Source organism: Danio rerio, chromosome 25, assembly GCF_049306965.1.
Source record: "Danio rerio strain Tuebingen ecotype United States chromosome 25, GRCz12tu, whole genome shotgun sequence".
In the NCBI taxonomy this organism is placed as follows: domain Eukaryota; kingdom Metazoa; phylum Chordata; class Actinopteri; order Cypriniformes; family Danionidae; genus Danio; species Danio rerio.
This window is the reverse complement of record NC_133200.1, coordinates 15568907-15589223: the sequence shown is the minus strand read 5'-3', so window position 1 is coordinate 15589223 and position 20317 is coordinate 15568907. Positions and strand designations below refer to the sequence as shown.

Sequence of the window (20317 nt, the reverse complement as noted above, 5' to 3'; positions counted from 1 at the left end):
TCTATATTATTTAATAAGTAACATTAATATTTCCTAGAAAATTAATTGTTATATTTATCTTTTTTTCTGTGTTTTCTAATGTTAACAGCACAACAAGCAAAGCAGTGTTTTCACAGAATCAGCCTCCAGCTGCTAAGATTACTCGGGTATACATGCTAACAGGCTGATAAGCATTAGGCTAAGATGCTAATCTTGTGTGATATGCCACTAAAGTCCTTATGCTCTCAGCGGTTTGTGAATGTTGCTGATATCCAGAGCAGGAGATGGGTGCTTGTGTTAAGAGGATTCAAATACAGCTGGTGTTTGCTGCGACCTTCTGTGTTTTGATTCTGAATGAAACACCTTGTTATAGATGATACACCTCCTCCATCTTTTTCAAAAAATGTATTGAAAAGGATGATGTACTCACCAATTACTCACCCTCAAGTCATTCCAAACCTGTTTGAGTTCATTTACTCTGTTAAAGACACAGAAGATGTTTTGAAGAATGTTTGAAGCCTGTAGCCATTGAAATCCATAGTAGGAAAAATTCTATAGGGGTCACTGGCTATATATATATATATATATATATATATATATATATATATATATATATTTTTTTTTTTTATTTTTTTTTTTTTAACATAGATTTTATGCGTTTGAGTGTGTTCAAAAAAAAAAAAAAAAACTAAACAAATGTTTGAGTAAAGCAAAGTGTAGAGTTAGTAAATGAAATGTACTATACAATTTTTTTTATGGGAAGTGACTGTGTACATCCATTTTTCGGATATCTCCAGAGATGTTCAATAGGATTTAGGTCTGGGCTCTGGCTGGGCCACTCAAGGACATTCACTGAGGCATTGTGAAGCCACTCCATTGATATTTTGGTGGTGGGCTTTGGGTCATAGCCCCTTTCACACATACAGATCTTTCCAAAAAATTACCGGCAATTTTTCGGAAAGGGATCATGTGTGAACAAGCTCTTTACGAAAATACGGTGTAAAATCTTTGTAAATTGTAAATTTGTTCTGGCAATTTTCCAAAAAAATAAATTTGTAACATTACCGGTAATTTGCTGGAATGCTGAGCTGTGTGAACGCAGAACGAAAAATGCCGGAAAGAGCGCGTTTATGTTTCGAAAGCGATGACATGAGACATTCACTCCAGCCAGTCAGAACATTCAGAAACATTTACATACATGCTGTTTAAGAAAATAAAAGCCTTTGAATGTTTTTCTAGACATGTTTAGCTGATAGATGTTAGTCAGATAAGGTTTTTGTCTTCCTTTTTAATGCCAATTGTGTAAGAAAATATCGGTAAAATGCTTATAATAAATCGCTGTTTCTTTACCTTCAAGCTTTGCTTCAGTTGCTGACGCATGCTCCGGTGAGTACCAGCACACACACATATTATTTACATCTCGACATGCGAAACCTCCATATGTTTTCATTGAAGTTGTTCACAATACTTATCCATCCACAGAATTTGTAATGTAGTCAAATGTGTAAACGTTTAGCTGCGGTACACTCTTCTGCCTTTAAATGTTGAATGACAAAGCAGCTGCATGAATGCTAAAGCTTTAAATGAATTAAACGTAAACCCATCAGCAAAAGCCTGACCCCTTCATTGTTTACAAATACAAGCACAGCCATTTAGTTGTAATTTTTATTTAATGATGTCAAAATCTACTTGTACCGGTATTTGGGAATGGATGTGTGAATGGTCCTTTCCGGAAAAATTTTGGAACGTTAGTGCCTACTTGAACAGCGCTTGTTTTAATTCACAGGTAAAGTTGTTCCGGAAATTTTCAGGATGTTTACCAGTATCACTGCATGAAAGGGACTATTATTTACAATTTTGCGTAAATTATAAACTATTTATTTGTTTATATGTACATTAACATATATTGCACAAAAAAATTACAATTCTTATTTAATTTTCTGCCTGAACATCAGTGGGGCGAATCAGCACTGTTGACATTTGACATGAATGGTAGTGTATTCGTGATCCCCTCAGAAGGTGTGATCTTCCTGCATCTAAGCCAGTAACAGGATTGTTTGCTGACTGGGCATGCAAACTGTAATCTAATCATTGGCTTGGAGAATTGGAATAAACTGCAGTGCCAAGACTCCGTCTGCTTCCTCTCACCGAGCTTGTAAAAGGAAATGCATGGGGTGGAACAGACCGCCATAATGACCCTGAGTTTACTAGGTCAAACACCAGGTTTAACACGCTGGTGATGGTGACTATATTAAACTGAAGCAAAAACTAAAAATGGGCGACACAGTGGCACAGTGGTTAGCACAGTCACCTTACAACAAGAAGGTTGGGCCAGTTGACATTTCTGTGTGGAGTTTGCATCTTCTCCCGGTGTTGGCGTGGGTTTCCTTTGTTTGCTCCAGGTTCCCCCACATGTGGTATAGGTAAATTAGGTGAACAAAATTGGTCATAGTGTATGGGAGTGTGTGTGTGAGTGTGTATGGGTGTTTCCCAGTACTGGGTTGCGGCTGGAAGGGCATCTGCTTCAGAAAACATTTGCTGAAATAGTTGGCGGTTCATTCTACTGTGGCAGCCCCTGACAAATAAGTGACTAAGCCTAAGGATAATGAAGGAATGAATGATACCTCTTTAGTAACAAGTAGGGATGCTCCACATTTTTGGCAGATAATATTTTTGTATATTAAAACATAAGCTGCAAAAAGGTCTTTGCAGTTTTCATCGCGCTAAATTCACACTCTCTCCAGCTGTCGTCACTGCGTGATGTGAAGTGGCTTTCACATCGGATGTGGAAAGCGCTGCACGGTTCTATGAAACCCATTCATTTCAATGGCTTGTGCCTCACAAGTGTGTTGATGCACTGACCAAAGTGCAAGAGCAGCAGAGCACACTGTCCACTGGCTTGCTCGTAATGCAGTAAAATTTCAGAATAGTGGATATTCTGCTTATGTACACATATGCACTAACTGCACATGCTCACTTGAAAAGCCAAGTTCACTTGCTCCAATAACATGCCAAAATGATGTTTCCATATATCATGGTTGCTCTTGCTTCTTGTAATAACACTGTTCTGTCATAGCAACGCTTTTAAAATGACACCTCTCGACTAATTTCCCCTCTCAATAAAAGTTTACTGTCTATAAAATCTGGATATATTATTAGCTTGTATGCTTCATAAAAAATCTGTACAATTGAATTTATATACATTTTTTTATTTAAATATATGTTGTTATTATTTCAAATGATTTTCAGTTTTTGTTTTTAACCCAGAATTGTAATTTTGGTGCATCCCTAATAACAAAAATTCAAACTTTAGAAAAAACATATTAGTAATGTAATGTTAATGTTATGTGTTCAGTTATCTAACAAGTCGTGGGTTATTTCCACAAGTTCAATTTATTTAATCTAATGTAATGTCCATTAATTCAGTTTATTTATTATTAAAGGTGCTGGCTATGGGAGTTTAATGAGGAAAGAACTGTAATTAGAAAAGGGTTTTGCAAAAAGAAAGATCTAGAAGTGTCCTTGTTTTTTGCTGTTTTGTTTTGAATTTTTTCATATCACCCTTTTATTAGTTACTGGTTTCAAAAATATAAACTTATCAGTTATAATTTCCATGTCAATGTATCCTTAGCTTATATGAATAGTCCTCATTGGGATATAATTCAAAAATTAGATCATGACATTCAATATTTTGGCATTGTTCACTATTTATGAACAATATCAAAAATTAAAGCAAGGTAATTTCAGAAATTTGTATGATTCGACAATTAGTGACCTGAAAATTTTCATTTAAAAATGTTAATTACTATTTTTTTCTACTAGATCGAATGTCTCTGAATAGGTTTTGAACTGCAGTGCAGGGCACTTTTGGCATCAGTCACTGTGCTGATAGTGTATCACTATCTCCGGGTCTGTATCCTGTTCAGCACAAGCTTTCCGCTGTCCATGTGCTGCTGACATTTGCTCAGTAATGTGCCTGAACATAGAGTTCTGTGGTAGGGATAGTACGCAAATAATGCAAAATGCTGGAATATTACTTAGTCTTTTTTTTTTTTTTTGCTATCAGTAATTTAAACTGTGTGTATTTAGATTTAAAAAAAAAATCAAGGTCCATGGTTTTAAATATGATTGTTTCTCAGTCGGTCAGAGTTTAGCTGATAGCCCAAGGTGACTGTCCAGCACTGTGGAGATTTGCTGAAGTGGAGTGTCTGCTTCACATTCAGCACACACTTTTGTCTGATATTGTTCACTCATGTCCTTTGGTTCAAGTTTATAGCATGAAAATATCTGACTGCTTTTATAAAGTTAGATAAAAACAAGCCCAAAAAATCTTTCTTCTATATAGTTAAAGTCCAAATTATTATCCCTCTTGTATTTTTTTCTTTTTCAAATATTTCCCAAAGGATTTTTAACTGAGCAAGGAATTTTTGACAGTATTTCCTATAATATTTTTTTTTCTTGAAAAAGTCTTATTTGCTTTATTTTGGCTAAAGTAAAAACTGTTTTGATTTACAAAAAAAAAAAAAAAAAAAACATTTTAAGGTTAATATTATTAGCCCCCCTAAGCAATATATTTTTTCAATCGTTTACAGAACAAACCACTATTATACAATGACTTGCATGATTACTCTTAACTTGCCTTGTTAACCTAATTAACCCAGTTAAGTCTTTAAATTGCACTTAAAGCTGAATACTAGTATTTTAAATCCAGTAAAATATTATGTACCCTCATCATGGCAAAGATTTTAAAAAAAAATCTGTTATTAGAAATTAGTTATTAAAACTATGTTTAGAAATGTGTTGAAAAAAATATTCTTATCGTTAAACAGAAATTAGGGAAAAAATATAAAATAATTCAAATTTAACAGTAGGGCAAAGAAATGCAGGTTTCACTGGATGACTTGTAAACTATTAGTTATTCTAGAATGATGAGGGTGATTTACTTGCGAAGGGCATGTAAAATAGCAGGTCAATTTTGGATAAAAAAACAAAAATTTTGGCATTACTTGGGTTTATTCTTAACAAGAACCAATTGGGGTGTATCCCTGTTCACATGGACCCATAATAGGTATATAAAAAAGCTACCAGTATACAGGATACACGGATATGGAAATTTGGTCTAATAATGATAACTGCAGACTGATCTAAAGATTAAAAACAAATATTTTAAGTATTGCGTATTAAGTATTAAGTAAGTGACTAATTTATATGAATTAAAACAATGCCATTCAAACTAAAATGTAGCCATTACTACCTGTCGAATTAGCCACTAAATGAAAAATTAGTTCCTGTGACAGTGTTGAATAACTTTTTGAAAACTGATAGCTGATATAAATGCAGATAAATACAAATCTTCTTATATTTAGTACATTTTTATTTACTCCATCACAAAAATAAAATGCAAAAAAAAAAAACATAGGACAACTGGTTTGATTATAAAACAAGGAAACTGCAAGGGAACTGAAGGGAGATCTTTTATTTTTATGCACATTTGTGTACACATTGTTACCTATCTGCAACACTTTTTAAAGCTTTTAAAGTAAAGGTTTTTATAGTATTGTTAAAATACATTTTAAGTGGAACACTTTTGTACTTTTTAGGTACTAATATGTACCCCTAAGGTATCAATACGGACCTTTTAGGTACAAATTTGTACCTTTCGAAAAGGTACTACCCCAGTGACAGATCGCATACCTTTATTTCTGAGAGTGTACAGTGTATGACATGAGAAATATCAAGTTTATTTTTTTTCCATTACACCTCTATTATGTTGACCAATAGTAGCCCAAAATCTATTCATACAACATTCAGTTGAATTCAAAATTCGTTCAATTTAAATTTGACCACAGATGATCAACTTGTTGTTGTTTTTTTCTGATGACAAGAAAGCCAGTTCAAACTAAGCATTCAGTGTCAATAGCCAATCAGTGTCACTGTCCATCCCAAGATCTGCATGAAGCCAACCTTTCCTGACAGTTTAAGGTATAGTACATGACCTAGGAAGAAACTTGGCACGCTCTATCCATGGCAACATATTGGGAGTGAAGTGGGCAGATGTCCACTCACAACAAGTGACCATATGGAATAAGCTGATCACCTTGGGCTGTTTAAAGCCTAACTTTGGTGAATGAACTGGACATTCAGTTTCAAATACTCTCTATGGGGTGCATAGACTTACATTTGATGTAAACATGCTGTGACACAATCTAGAGAGCTGCATGTCCAGAAGTTTTTGCTCACGATGTCTTATATTTGGCCATATTTTAAGGGTTTGGTCGCATTAGTGAAATCTTTCAGGCCAATAAATTTACAACAACCAGTTTTCTGTTGGCAATTTGTCTTTAAGATAGAAAGAAATCTCTGGGGGGAACTTTTTCAATCTCATCCATCTATGCATAATGTAGTTTAAAATGTGGATGTGAACCTGCAACCTCTTAGTTACTGACCCAGGTCTGTAATTTCTATGTAAATGAGGAAAATCACACAGTATCTCATTTTTCAAAAATGAGATGTCGGTGAAATAGATTGGGCATGTACTTTTGGGCGTCTACTGCTGTGGATGTTGGCGTCAATATGCAGTGTGCCTTCAAGGAGTATTCTTGTGGTTCCAATAAATAAATCCAGTTTAACAACACAGGTCTGTAAAAAGGATCCCATGCTGTGTGCTGTGGTTACACAAGTGTGTTTACCAGAGCCTCAACCTAGCAACCTGCACCTACAATACCACCCACAATTACTGCGGTAGGTTTAATACAGTGTCCTCTGCTTTATTCCCACTACTGCTTTCTTTTTGATTTGATCAGCTGATGGAAAACAAAGGGAATGTTTTGGAATGCATTAACAGAAATGTGATTGGTCCGTTTTGACATTAAACACCATGATGAGGAAACAATAAGTTGGATGCAGTAGAATGGACAGAAATGAAGATGTACAACTGTATAAGTTTGGGAAAAGTTTCAAATGTTTTGGGCACAGATTCACAATATTCAAAGTAGTGCTCAGAATAAAATTCAGGTAGTTTAAGATTACGGAGGGTGGGCTGGGTCATTGCCCCTCCATTATTAGAGAAAACATTCCAGACACTATGCCAACTAATGTTACAGTCAGATTAAACAATAATATCAAATGAATACAAATGTGTGTATATATATATATATATATAGATATATCATTTTAGCTGTACAGTAACACAGTAATTTATTGGCTTCAGTCGTCTCCCATCTTGATTGTTTTGTGATGATGTGGTGATGTAGTTTACCTGTGTGATTCTGATTTGACTTTTGATGTGCGGCTGATAAGTGCGAAAAGGAACGTGTCATACTACCAACCCAAGCTCATTCTGGAAACGTAGCCCCGCGGACGTTTCTGGAGACAGCGATTTAAGTGGCCGGAGGTACGTACGGAAGCGTTTAGTTTTTTTCGAGCGAACGATGCGGGGCGGTGTGGCGCCGCTCCGCTCCTCCTCTTCGCGCTCGCCTGCCGACGGCTCGCCTCCGAGTGGAGGGCTTCCGCAGAGCGGAGGCGGGAGGCCCCGGAGGAGGAGCTGCGGAGAAAACGCGGTCGAAATCGAAGACGAGGGCTTTTGCTTTTTCTTTTGCTTTTTTTTTTTTGGACAGCTTTTGCAAACCGTCGCTCGGGTTTAGGGAAGGAGGAAGAGGAGAGCGGCCGGGTCGGCCGATTGGCGGGCACGAATGGCACGCGGTCCCGAGAGGCGCCCGAGACGCGAAAAAGCGTGCACAGCGGCCTCTTGCGGATCCGCGAAAACAAAAAACGCTTGAATACGTTCCTCCAAGGATGTATCTCGCGGTCCGCAGAAACGTCCGCAGGGCTACGTTACCACAATGAGCCCGGGTTTTCACTCTCTCCATTATTGTATAAAGGGCTACGTTTTCAGAATGAGTCACAGAACACCTTTAGGGGTCTTGTAGAGTCCTTACTTTGGCTGGCATGTTTGTTCAACCAGTAGAATAGTAAATGGTGGAGCAGTGATCACAAAGTGTGAGTAATATCTATATTATTTGTTGCTCTGCATTTAAATACTTAAATGACTAGAATGAGAATCCAGCATTGGTGCACTGTTTAGTTTAACTGGTGTTTGGCGTTTTGGTGGGTGGTTGGTAACACATTAGTCACCAAATTTGTGCACTTGTTGAGTTAAGTTTAATTGTTTAACAATCCATTTCCATGGCTCTGTTTATAAGAAACATTGTCTGACACGTACTGTGTCTGTTCAGCAGCAGTTAGTATTTTAGTTTTTCAAGTGCTGGACTGGCATCATCATATCCAGTTTTGCACATTCAACATAGTTTTGGAGTAAGTGGACGGTGGTTCTCAGAGGAAACAATTGCATCAGTGCCAGGCTGCAGAGAGGCAGTTTCACTCGTCCCCACAGGGATTATTGGGTTCAATCTGCAGACACTCAAAACTGCTGCTCCAACAGAATTTCATCCTCCCAAAGCCTCGGCTCAGGGCTGCGTGAATAGTCAAACACTCGCTCTCTCAGCATGCCGTTAGAAATGCAACCGGGCATGGGAATGCAGCGACTTCCGAAAGAACAGGGCGAATGAGGCTTAACTTTGAAATCATGGTAAAACTGCATCACTTTAACTGCACTGGCTTCAAGGCAGTTTTGAGTTTCTTCTCATTTTAATAGATTTAATAGATTTATAGATGTTTTGCCAGTGGGTAAATTGCCTTGTTGAGATGACAACAAGGACAAACAAATCTCCTTAGCCTTTTGCCTCAATTAGTTGTACTTGTAAAGTTGTAACTGCACAGCTATATATGAAATAGTTTGAATTGGAGCAAAATTAGTGTGGGAGACTTGACTTATTTTTCCATTTCCATTAATAGTATATATTCAAATTATTTTGAAATATTTGTTTAATAAAAGAAAGTTATACTATAAATATATTTTACTTTGATTATTATTAGATTAATAACACTTATTTGAAAGTGTTGGCAGCCCTAGTTTTATTTTAAATTTTTTATGCACTCGAATAGTTGGTAGAAAAAATAGTGAACTTAATAGTTTCTTTCCCTACATCATAAATGTTTGGTATTTATAATACTTTTGATAGAATGAAACTTCTTTTTCATACAAAATAAAATACATAACTGCACATATTAAGTAATTTCATTCATGGTTTGTAGTTCCACAAATATTTAATGTTGGCAAGTGGCCATCATGACAATATAGATGATTAGTATGTCACCTAGGGGTGTTAGCATCGAGTTTCCTTGTAAGACACATCTGCTGTCTCACGAATGGCTTGTTAATCCGTCTCAAGCTTGATAGTCATGCCTCCCTGCCACTGCATCTGGAGGCTGCTTACATGTCCATGTGCAAACTGTAGGTTTCTTCTCCTCTGACAACAAATTGCATCCTTGCCTTTCCCCACTTATCTGTGATCTGTGCCTGCCAGAGTGTGTTCGTTTCTATATCGGGCAACACTGTGGAACTAGTAGCAGGTGGCAGGCGGAGTCCTACACGGTCTGGAGCTTCATTGGACAAGAAAAAAACACAGAAGATGCTGATGACGGGGAAGGATTTGGCCGATTGTCATGGGAAAATCACATTATTAGAAGGTTTAGCAAGACGTCTGTGCTGCAGTGCTGCATGAATGCGAGTTTGTGGATGTGCTTCCCATCGCTCCAGCTGTTAAGTCAGCGTGTGTGGTTTCTCCAAGCCTTCTGGAACTTTGTGCCAGCGTGCGCGGGGTTGGATGTAAAAGCATTAGAAGATGCCTGCTATTCTAGTCGTCTCCAAGATGAAGTCGGGATTGCCCAAACCTGTTCATGGCACCGCATTGCCCATTCCAGCCAGGGCAGTGACCCACCAGAATGGACCTCTGAAGCCCATGCAAACCAGCCTAATCCCCCTGAAGTCTCCCATTTGCAGGAGTCAAGGCAGTGCAACCTTACAGAGAAAGTACCAGACTGCCAAAGAAACCTCAGGAGACCCTCAGGTTGGAATGCTGATGCTTCATTTGTTTGTGGCTTTGTGGTTACATTGATTCTTGTGCTATCAGATGAGCTTTTAATTCTTACTTTAAATGAAATGTAGTGATATATACTTTAGTTGTGCTTGTGGTATTTGCTTGTTTCATCAATATAAATCAGTTGACATTTGAAGCAGATCAAAATCCTTTCATCAAAGTTGTCCTTAAGCTATTGAACAACACCCATTCATGCCGTAGGACAATCTTGAAGAACGTTTTTGATCCACTTCAAATGTCGACTGCTGTATATCTCCTAATAGAACTTAAAAGTTAGATTTAGTTCCTTATGAATGCAAGTTAATGCTTTGACTTCATATCTCATAGTGGCTTTGTTTATAGTAAGATGTTTGACGTGTTATGAATCAGTTGCGACTTTAGATTTTGGGACTTATAATTGCAGCTGTTGTATCTCACAGTGTGTTTTTATAACTACACCACAACATTTATTGTAAACTTTCGAAATAGTAGTTTCGTCAACTCTGTGACTTGTTTCTTTTACCTCCAACTATTAAATCTTGCAGTTTGTTTACTGTAATTGCAATTTAAAATTTCACTTTGCATGTTTATATCTCACAGTGTGTTTTTATAACTACACTACAACATTTATTGTATTTTTTCAAAATAGTAGTTCCTACTTACTACTCTTAAATCCTGCAATTCCTGCCAAGTTACTTGCACTTGTAGCTTTATATCTTAAAATGTATCTTGTGTCTTGTAATTTGTCAGTGTGACCTAGTTTCTTGTGATTGTTACATTGTTGCTGTTTGTCTTTATAACTTTCGACTCTGTTTCTAAAGTTTTTCAAATTTGTAAATGTTTCCCAGTGATGGATTGTGGCTGGAAGGGCATCTGCTGCGTAAAAATGTGCTGGATAAGTTGGCAGTTCATTCCGCTGTGGCGACCCCATATTAATGAAGGGACTAAGCCAAAAAGAAAATGAATGATTGAATATTTGTCAATGTGACGTTTTTGCAGTTATAGCCATATATTGTAAGTTGATTATACATATAACATTTTTGACTTTGTTTTACATAATTCAGATTTGACATCTTGCAACGTGACTTTTTTTCCTGTAAAAGCGACTATATATCTTTATTATCTCTTATTACAAATTTGACATTTTGACATTTACAGCAGTCTCACTATTGTGACATGAAAAATTGTATCTTTATCTTTATATATTGTCTTATGTGTACTTATATTGACTTATTTTTTCACATATATAATTTTTATATTGCAATCAGGACTTTATTATAATTGTAAACTTTATATCTCACATCTTTGACTTTTAATGTTTTTTTTTGATGTTGTGACTTATTTACCCGTTGCAACTTTATTCAATAATGTTGTTTCAACTTTGCATCTTACATGCACAATTCCTTCATTAATTAGTTTATATCTTACAATTACTACTTTGTTTCTTGTGATTGTGAATCTATATGTCGTAATGTGTTTGTATCTTGCTATTGCGACTTTTGCTATTGACATTTTGACATTTACAGCTAAATTTTACAATTGCAACTTCACATCTTTATGTTTTTGCTTAAGCCATCATATTTCACAAATGTAAAATTTGTACCGCACTTTATATTGCAATTGCGACTTTACTATAGTTGTGAATTTATAACACATTGATGACTTTAAATAAAACTTTTTTTTGTAGTTTTGACTTATTTACCAGTTGAAACTTTATCATTCTTGCAACTTGTATCTTACAGTTACGATTTTCTCATAATTGCACATTTATTTCTTACAATTACGACTTTGTTTTTTGCAATTCATTCATTCATTTTCCTTCCACTTAATCCCTTTATTCATTAGGGGTTGCCACAGCAGACTGAACCGCCGACTTATCCAGCGTATGTTTTACACAGCAGATGCCATTCCAGCTGCAACAGAGTTCTGGGAAACATCCATAATCACTCATTCACACACATACACTACTGCCAATTTAGTTTATTCAATTCACCTATACTGCATGTCTTTAGGCTGTGGGGGAAACTGGAGCACCCAGAGCAAACCCATGCAAACACAGGGAGAGCATGCAAACTCCACACAGAAATGCCAACTGACCCAGCTGGGGCTCAAACCAGCGACCTTCTTGCTGTGAGGCAATGGTGCTAACCACTGAGCCACCAAGTTTTTTTTTGTAATCGTGGCTGTTTATTCTGCAGTGTCACTTTATTTCTTGTACATATTTACACTTTACATATCACAGAGTCTTTGTATGCCATAATTACGGCTTTGATGTTTTGACTATATCTCTCAATTGACTTAGCTACTGGTAATTTCACAATTATGACATCGTCTCATACTTTATCTTCAAACTTCAACTTAATTGTAACTTTATATCTCATATCTATTAATTATTTCTCCATCATTTTATTATTCTTGCACATTACAGCTACTTTTTTTTCATAATTACAACTTTATTTCTTGCAATTGCAGCTGTTTATCCTGGTACATGATTTGTGGATATATCTTGCTATGGCTCAGTGGTTAGCAAAAAGGTTGCTGGTTTGAGCCTCGGCTGGGTCAGTTGACATTTCTATGTGGAGTTTGCATGTTCTCCCCATGCTCACGTGGGTTTTCTCCGGGTGCTCCGGTTTCCTCCAAAGTCCAAAGACATGCGCTATAGGTGAATTGGGTAAACAAAATTGGCCATAGTGTAGTGTATGAGTGCGTGTGTGAATTTGAGTGTATGGGTGTTTCTCAGTACACAGTTGCGGCTAATATATGCTGGAATGGTTCATTCCTCTGTCAAGACCCCTAATAAATAAGGGACTATGCCAAAGGAAAATGAATGAATGTATCCTGCTTTGTACTTTGTTTCTAGTAATTGTGCCTTTATATCTCACAATGTGACTTAATGTCTCATAATTATGACTTTCTTTTTCATAATTGCAACTTTATATTTTGTTAATGCAACTTTTTCACATAAGGATTTCACTTTTGATATGTAATTACACAGTCCTGAATTTGATTTTGTAATTGTAAATGTTTTTATCTTACAGTTAAAATCACAGCTATGACTTTCATAATTGCAAATTTTACACTCAAAAAAAAATTATGCTCGCTGTTTGTTTAAACTCCTTACTTTAAATGAGTTAAAACAACACAAATCTTGAGGTTTTTTTTTGAAACAACGTAATTTGTAAATTTGTAAAAACTAACAAGTTAACTTAATTCCTTCATGTTGTCCCCACACAAATTGATTGTATGGAACCATGGATTTTTTTACAGTGTACACTGTAATAAAATCATGGGTTTGACACAATTCCTTCATGTTTTTTTTAACACAAATCAATTAAGTTAACTTAATCGTTTTTACAAATGTAAATAGATTAAACATAAAACAATCACGTTGTTCCAAAAATGCCCTCAAGATTTGTGTTTTTTCAGCTCATTTTAAATAAGGAGTTTAAATGGACGACAAAAGTCGCTTTTAAGTGTAGTGCCACTTACACTTTATACAACTTCAAATTTTTGTTTGACTAATTTCCTACAAATAAAGACTTTTATGCACATAATTGCAACTTTATATATTCGATTGTGACCTTCTTACACATAGTGTAATTTTACATCTCTCAAATACGCTTTTTCTCACACAAATCTATGGCAGAAATAGCCTTCCATACAGGGTGCTAATTGTGTTGTTCGTTCATTTATTTTCCTTCGCCTTAGTCCCTTTGTTCATCAGGGGTCGCCACAGAGGAACGAACGCCAACTCATATATGTTTTACACAGTGGATGTAACCCAGTACGTGGAAACATCCATACACACTCATTCACACACATACTCTACAGCCAATTTAGTTAATTCAGTTCACCTTTAGTGCATGTCTTTGGACTGTGGGGGAAACCGGAGCACCAGGAGGAAACCCACGGCAACACTGGAAGAAACAAAGGAATGCAAACTCCACACAGAAATGGCAACTGAGCCAGCCGGGACTCGAACCGGCAAACTTCTTGCTGTGAGGCTAACCACTGAGCCACCGTGTCGCCCCTAATTGTGTTAGATACTGTAATATTGTATCATTGTATTATACTGAAATAGGGCTGCGGAATATATCCCAATGTGTGCATTCACTATAGGCACATCGCAAGATTCTATGAATTATTGAATATTAAAAGATAGAAATATTATTAAACATTATTCTTTTTTTAGTGGTTTATACAATGATGACTATGTTGTTTTGTTTAATTGTGCAATTTCAATACCATTTTGTTGTATTTATATATATACTTGTAATTTATTATAATTTATGCAAATATAATGCATTGAAAATGACTTGATCATCCCAAATCGAAATCTAAATGGGTAAAATCTTTCCAAACTGTAACCATGGGGTGTGACATTGACAACAGGGTGCGGATCCAAATGCAGATTTATTAGGGAAGTCAGGTAAGCAATGGTCAACACAGCAAACATTAAGGATGGCCGACCTGAAACTGCCGTTTCAACACAGTGTCGAGATCCCGAAGCGCAAGTGTTTTGAAGCGCTGCACCGAAGCATGATCTGAAACACCCAGATCATGTGACTAAAGTGTTTCGAACACTTTACAAAGTGTTTGTTTGGATGTCAGACCAATGTTGAAACATAACGATACAAGAACAAAGCATTTCAAACTGATATAAAGCAATTCAAAAATAGCCGTATCAGCCTGGATCCGAACCAACTATCCCTGCATGTTAATCAGGAACTCTCACCACTCCAAGACAAAGGAAAATGTGTTGTAGTGTCACTAAAACAGTAGACAAGACTCGGCAGCATTGTGTGTGTTTGTGCTGCTTGTATAGTTCATGAATCAGTACTTGAGCAGCTTCAGCTGTGAGAGTGTAAGGAGTCAGGATCTGGAACCAGTTGTGTGTGTGTGTGTGTGTGTGTATGTGTGTGTGTGTGTGGTGTTTTTTTTGCATTACATAATAAAATATCAAACAAATTAAGATGTACCAAGTAGGGTTGGGCAATGTCGGCCTATTTGGCATCGTACAATGTCTAATGTGAAACATCGCGATTGACGATGGCATCATCCTCATTTGAAAAGCAGGAGGAGGGGGTGTTGATAGACTGCGCGCGACGTGTAGAACGTCCGGGAGACTTGTTTGGGATGTCTGAATGTCACGTTTAACAACTGTAGTGAGACGCGATCCAGCAGTACAACCTTGATAAAGACGTGCACTGGTCTATGTCTCTGAAACTCTGACAGAAGTCCGTGGCTGTGTGCGTGTGTGGCTCTGCAGTGAGCACCACTCGTGTGTGTGTGTGTGTGTGTGTTTGTGTGTGTGTGTGTGTGTGTGTGTGTGTGTGTGTGTGTGGTCACGTGATGTGCGTTTCCAGCGGATGCAGGGCTGTTCAGAAATGCTAGGTAAAACATGGTGTGGATGTGGATCGTTCTAAAATGCCATTTTAACTCAAAGACGTATTAGTGTAAACAGGGCCAGTGTGTGTATTTATCGCGAGCGGGTTTGTGAAGGGGGCAATGCGGAGCATCAGCGATGCCAGCTCAGCATCGTGTTGTGTATTGGTCATCAGCGATGGACGATGGCATCGTCTATGGGCTCAACCCTAGTACCAAGTATATATTTAAGGGGCAAAAGGTAGTGCTGTCACCTTACAGCAAGAAGGTCGCTGGTTTGAGCCTCGGCTGGGTCAGTTGGCATTTTTGTGTGGAGTTTGCATGTTCTCCCCACGTTCGCAAGGGTTTGCTTTGGGTGCTACGGTTTCCCCAAAAAGTCTAAAGACATGTGGTACAGGTGAATTGAGTAAGCTAAAATTGTCTGAGTGTATGGGTGTTTCCCAGTGATGGGTTGTGGCGCCCCAAGATTATTAAAGAGACTAAGCCGAAAAGAAAATGAATGAATGAATGAATGAAAGTATATATTTATTTTAAAAAGAATGTTCTAGTTATTTTTAGTTTCAAATTTTGTTGTGTCTATATTCCACTCTGACTTGAGCTGCACCAACTGTATGGTTGATGTTGAAATAACACTGTGGCACAATATGTGTTTGAATTCATATTTTCATCTCTCCATTATTACCACCATCATACCTTCTGTTTTCAGAGCCTCCCGCTGCAAGCTCATGTGTTTATACTTTAGCATGTTTAAAAATATTATGCCTTGTAAGAATAGACCTGCTGACCTGGTCAAAGCAAATCGTCGGTGGAAAGTCGCAATGTCTGCTGCAGCGCTTTGTACATTTACATCTACGCGTGTGTGCATACATGTGTTTATATAACTTCATACGTCCAGTAGAGCCACGAAGGAAGGGAAAAGCCAAGTTCTTCATGTGGCGGTGTAGAATGAAAAGCTAAGCCAGTTGGCCTGTAATTACGGCACACACACACACATAGAGGTTTTACTACAGTGCTCCATTAGCAGTGGTGAGCCGCACTGCAGGTGGGCATTTGGCCATATGGACACCACACACACCAATCCCAGAGGCCAATAGTGGGCACCCTTTTGCAAACACTGGTACTAATATACTACTGTGTCCTTAAACTGCACCTATGTCTTTCTTTGTATTGGCCTCGGTGCCGGAAAATGCTTCACTTTAACGAAAAAGTAGCCAAATACGTTTTGGTACAAGGACTAGGTTGACGTTTCGGACACAGTTGACTGGCTTGTGAAACAACGTGACGATTGGAGTTACTAGTTTGTTTAATGTCTCATTTTAGTTTTGTGTTTGGAAGTTGCCATTAAAAAATGGTCAAGGAATCTCCATTAAAAGGGTGTTTTCCACTTCTCACATTGCGCTCTTTTAAACTTGATTATGTTTCCTAAATGGAGATTTGCTAAATTGCAGGTAAAATCCTGGAATATTTAATTAATACAGTGTATAACATTTCATCGAAGACCTAGACTTTTTTGCATTTATTTTTATTTTAATTTTTATTATTCACGATACTAGCATTCAGCTTAAAGTGTAATTTAAAGACTTAACTAGGTTAATTATGCAAGTTAATGAGGATGTAGTACGGATCACAACCCACAGTTTGGAGTGCACAAGAACCGCGGATTAATAACTTTTTTTGAATTTGTAGGTTAATACAACATTTAAAACAATTGCAAAGAGGTCGCCTCCGGTGTCATTCAAATCACGTGTATGAAAGTATTTTGGCTTCCCTGTAAAATATAATGAGAATTGAAAAGTTTTGGGGGGACTTTAATGCTTTCTTATCAATTAAAAGTGTTTTCTGTCACTTTATGTTTAGCTTGCATTAATGAATTCAGTCTAAAGCTAATTAAACATTAAAAAACATTAAAGCAATTAAACATTAAAAAAAGATTGTGATCTCAATTTAAACCTGTGTAACATGAATGATCACATGAATGATAGTGATTTGCATATGTTTATTAATCATTCGGGGCACTGCAATAAAATCTGCGTTTGGTCGAGAGAGATTCAGTTTTTACACTTTTTTTTAGTTAGTTACAAGCAATTAAATAACACAGCAGTACTGGGAGAACAGTTTATAGTTCAGATTAAACACACCGATGTTTATGGTAAAGATTAAAATCGCCGTTTAATAGAACTTGACACTGGTGAATGATGTTTGAAATTCATGGGAATTTTTCTAGCAAGGAATATTTCACAGTATTTTCTGTAATTTTTTTCTTCTGGAGAGAGTCTCATTTGTTTTATTTCGGCTAGAATAAAATCAGTTTTTAACTTTTTAAAACCATTTTAAGGTCAATATTATTAACCCCTTAAGCCATATTTTTGTTTGATTGTCTACAGACCAAACCATTGTTATGCAATGACTTTCCAAATTACCCTAACGTGCCTAATTAACCTAGTTAAGCCTCTAAATTACACTTCAAGCTGAATTTTTAGTCAAATATTTTGTACTGTCATCATGGCACAGATAAAAAAAATAAATCAGTTATAAGAAATGAGTTATTAAAACTATTATGTTTAGAAATGTGATGAAAAAAATATTCTGTCCATTAAACAGAAGTTGGGGAAAATATATAAAGAGGGCGAATATATCAGTAGGGCTAATAACTATATATAAATATATGGACGACTTGACTATTCAATAGGTTTTCTTTATAAATTTCTCTGTCTGCACTCTAATATGTAAATGGTAGCTGATGGACCACAATGTGGTCATTTGTCTTTCATCCATATAAGTTTTAAACCCAGAGCTGGATTTTAAGTGTCTTTTCCTCAATCCGTCGCTGTCTGTTTTTTTTTTTTTTTGCATACAGATTTATACAGATTGGGCAAACCACTACCTCGCCAAATCCGGACACAAACGCCTGATTAAAGACCTCCAGCAGGATGTTGCGGATGGCGTTTTGCTGGCAGAAATCATTCAGGTTGTAGGTAAGATTAAAGATAAAAATCATTTTCCATATTTCAACAAACCCTTCTTCTTCCTTCAGATGAAAAGAATACATAAAACCTACCATTTTGCTCGCCTCTACCAGTCATTTTTCACCATAATGAGGAGGGAGAGAAGGAGGAAAGCAACGGACACACGCACGCACACACACACGCACAAGAGCATAACAGAAACTAACCACCTTTATTACTTTGAATGTGTTTTATGGGATCTGTTTCTGAAAAGGGGCAATTTGTGGGTGGTTTATGAGGCTACAAACTGAGTTGTGAACATTTTAATAAGCCAAAATAAAATAAACATATGCCAGAGGAGGTAATGCATTCCTGTTCTCATTTCTGTTGTAAATACAAAAGACCACACCACAATGTATTTATGAACCAAGTAACAGGTGGAAAATATAGTTGCTTTAATTAAATGTCTCTGTTTTCTGCTTTTCGTTCAGCAAATGAGAAGATTGCAGATATCAACGGATTTCCAGAGAGTCGCTCTGAAATGGTAAAACTAAAATCTTTTGTTGTGCATTTTTATGTTATGTTTTGAGTCTTTGTGAGTTCAAAGAAGGATAAAAAAACGAACTTCCACCCTTCAAAAAGGAAAAATGAAAAATTTGTGAATTTAAAACTTAAAGTAAAACTCTTATTTTATTTTTTTCTGTTTATTTCTGATTAATTCCTTTTTATTTTTTTATGTTATATTAATTTTTTTTATTATTGTTTCTTGTTATTTTATTTTTATTTCTTATTATTTTTATTTATTATTTTTAGTTTTATTTTAGTTTTATTTTTATTTTCTTGCTATAGAATTTAAATTCTTTTTATATTGCATTATATGATATGATATTATTATTTTTTTTTCTGTTTCTAATTATTGTATTTTATTTATTTTTATCATAAAATGTTATAATTTTTTGGTTTTATTTTGGTTTTGTTTTATTTTTATTTTCTTAATATTTTATTTATTTTTATATAATATTATATTACATTATATTATTTATTTTATTTTTTGTTTCTTTTTTCTTTTTTTATTATTATATCTTATTTTATTTATTTTAGTTTTTTGTTTCTTATTTTTTTATTTTGTTTAGTTTTATTTTATAACATGTTTTTTGTTTAATTAAATTTTTGTTTCGTTTTATTTTTTCTCATTATTTTATTTTATTTCTTTTTATATTATAATACATTATGTTATTTTTTTCTGTTTCTAAATACTTTATTTTATTTCTTTTATATTATAATCTGTTTTGTTTTATTTTATTGTGAAATTGTGGTTTTTGACTTGATTTACATATTACATTTATAGGAACAAAAAATGTGTGTTTCAGTATAAAATGTATCTCATTAAATTATAAACTTAAAAATTTTTTAATAATTAGGTGCCTATTAGAATCTTTCATTCAATTCAAATATACATCACTATGGGTGAGGCAGTGGCACAGTAGGTAGTGCTATCACCTCACAGCAAAAAGGTTGCTGGTTCGAACCTTGGCTCAGTTGGTGTTTCTGTGTGGAGTTTGCATGTTCTCTCTGCCTTCGCGTGGGTTTCCTCCGGGTGCTCCGGTTTCCCCCACAGACAAAGACATGTCAAAGACATGCGGTACAGTTGAATTGGGTAGGCTAAAGACATGTGGTACAGGTGAATTGGGTAGGCTAAATTGTCCGTAGTGTATGAGTGTGTGAGTGAATGTGTGTGGATGTTTCCCTGAGATGGGTTGCGGCTGGAAGAGCATCCGCTGCGTAAAAACTTGCTATATAAGTTGGCGGTTCATTCCGCTGTGGGGACCCCGGATTAATAAAGTGACTAAGCCGACAAGAAAATGAAAGAATGAATACATCACTATAAATATAACTAAATAAAATTACCCAAATGAATTATTGTGTGAACTGTCCCTTTAATAATCCTTCTCTTTGAGGACAATGGCAGGTCTTGTTGACCTTAAACCCCTGGTGTAAATCAGTGTGAAGCAACTCATCGTCTCGCCATGT

The 20317-nt window shown here is 36.0% G+C and overlaps 1 protein-coding gene across 18 annotated transcripts in view; it reads left to right on the top strand.

Moving 5' to 3' along the window:
- nav2b (neuron navigator 2b) overlaps window positions 1-20317 on the top strand; it is a 159163-nt gene that overhangs the window by 22216 nt on the left and 116630 nt on the right. For 7 of the 18 annotated variants that reach the window (XR_012400329.1, XR_012400328.1, XM_073942949.1 and 4 more), the window contains exons 1-3: window positions 9296-9947; window positions 18199-18316; window positions 18778-18830. Coding sequence is in view for 16 of the 18 variants with exons in the window: in XM_073942949.1 (XP_073799050.1) it covers window positions 9723-9947; window positions 18199-18316; window positions 18778-18830 (396 nt within the window). In the remaining 2 variants the exon portion in view is untranslated. Of the gene's footprint in view, window positions 1-9295; window positions 9948-18198; window positions 18317-18777; window positions 18831-20317 lie in introns of those variants that run through there. The other 11 variants (XM_073942957.1, XM_073942956.1, XM_073942953.1 and 8 more) reach the window with 2 other exon arrangements.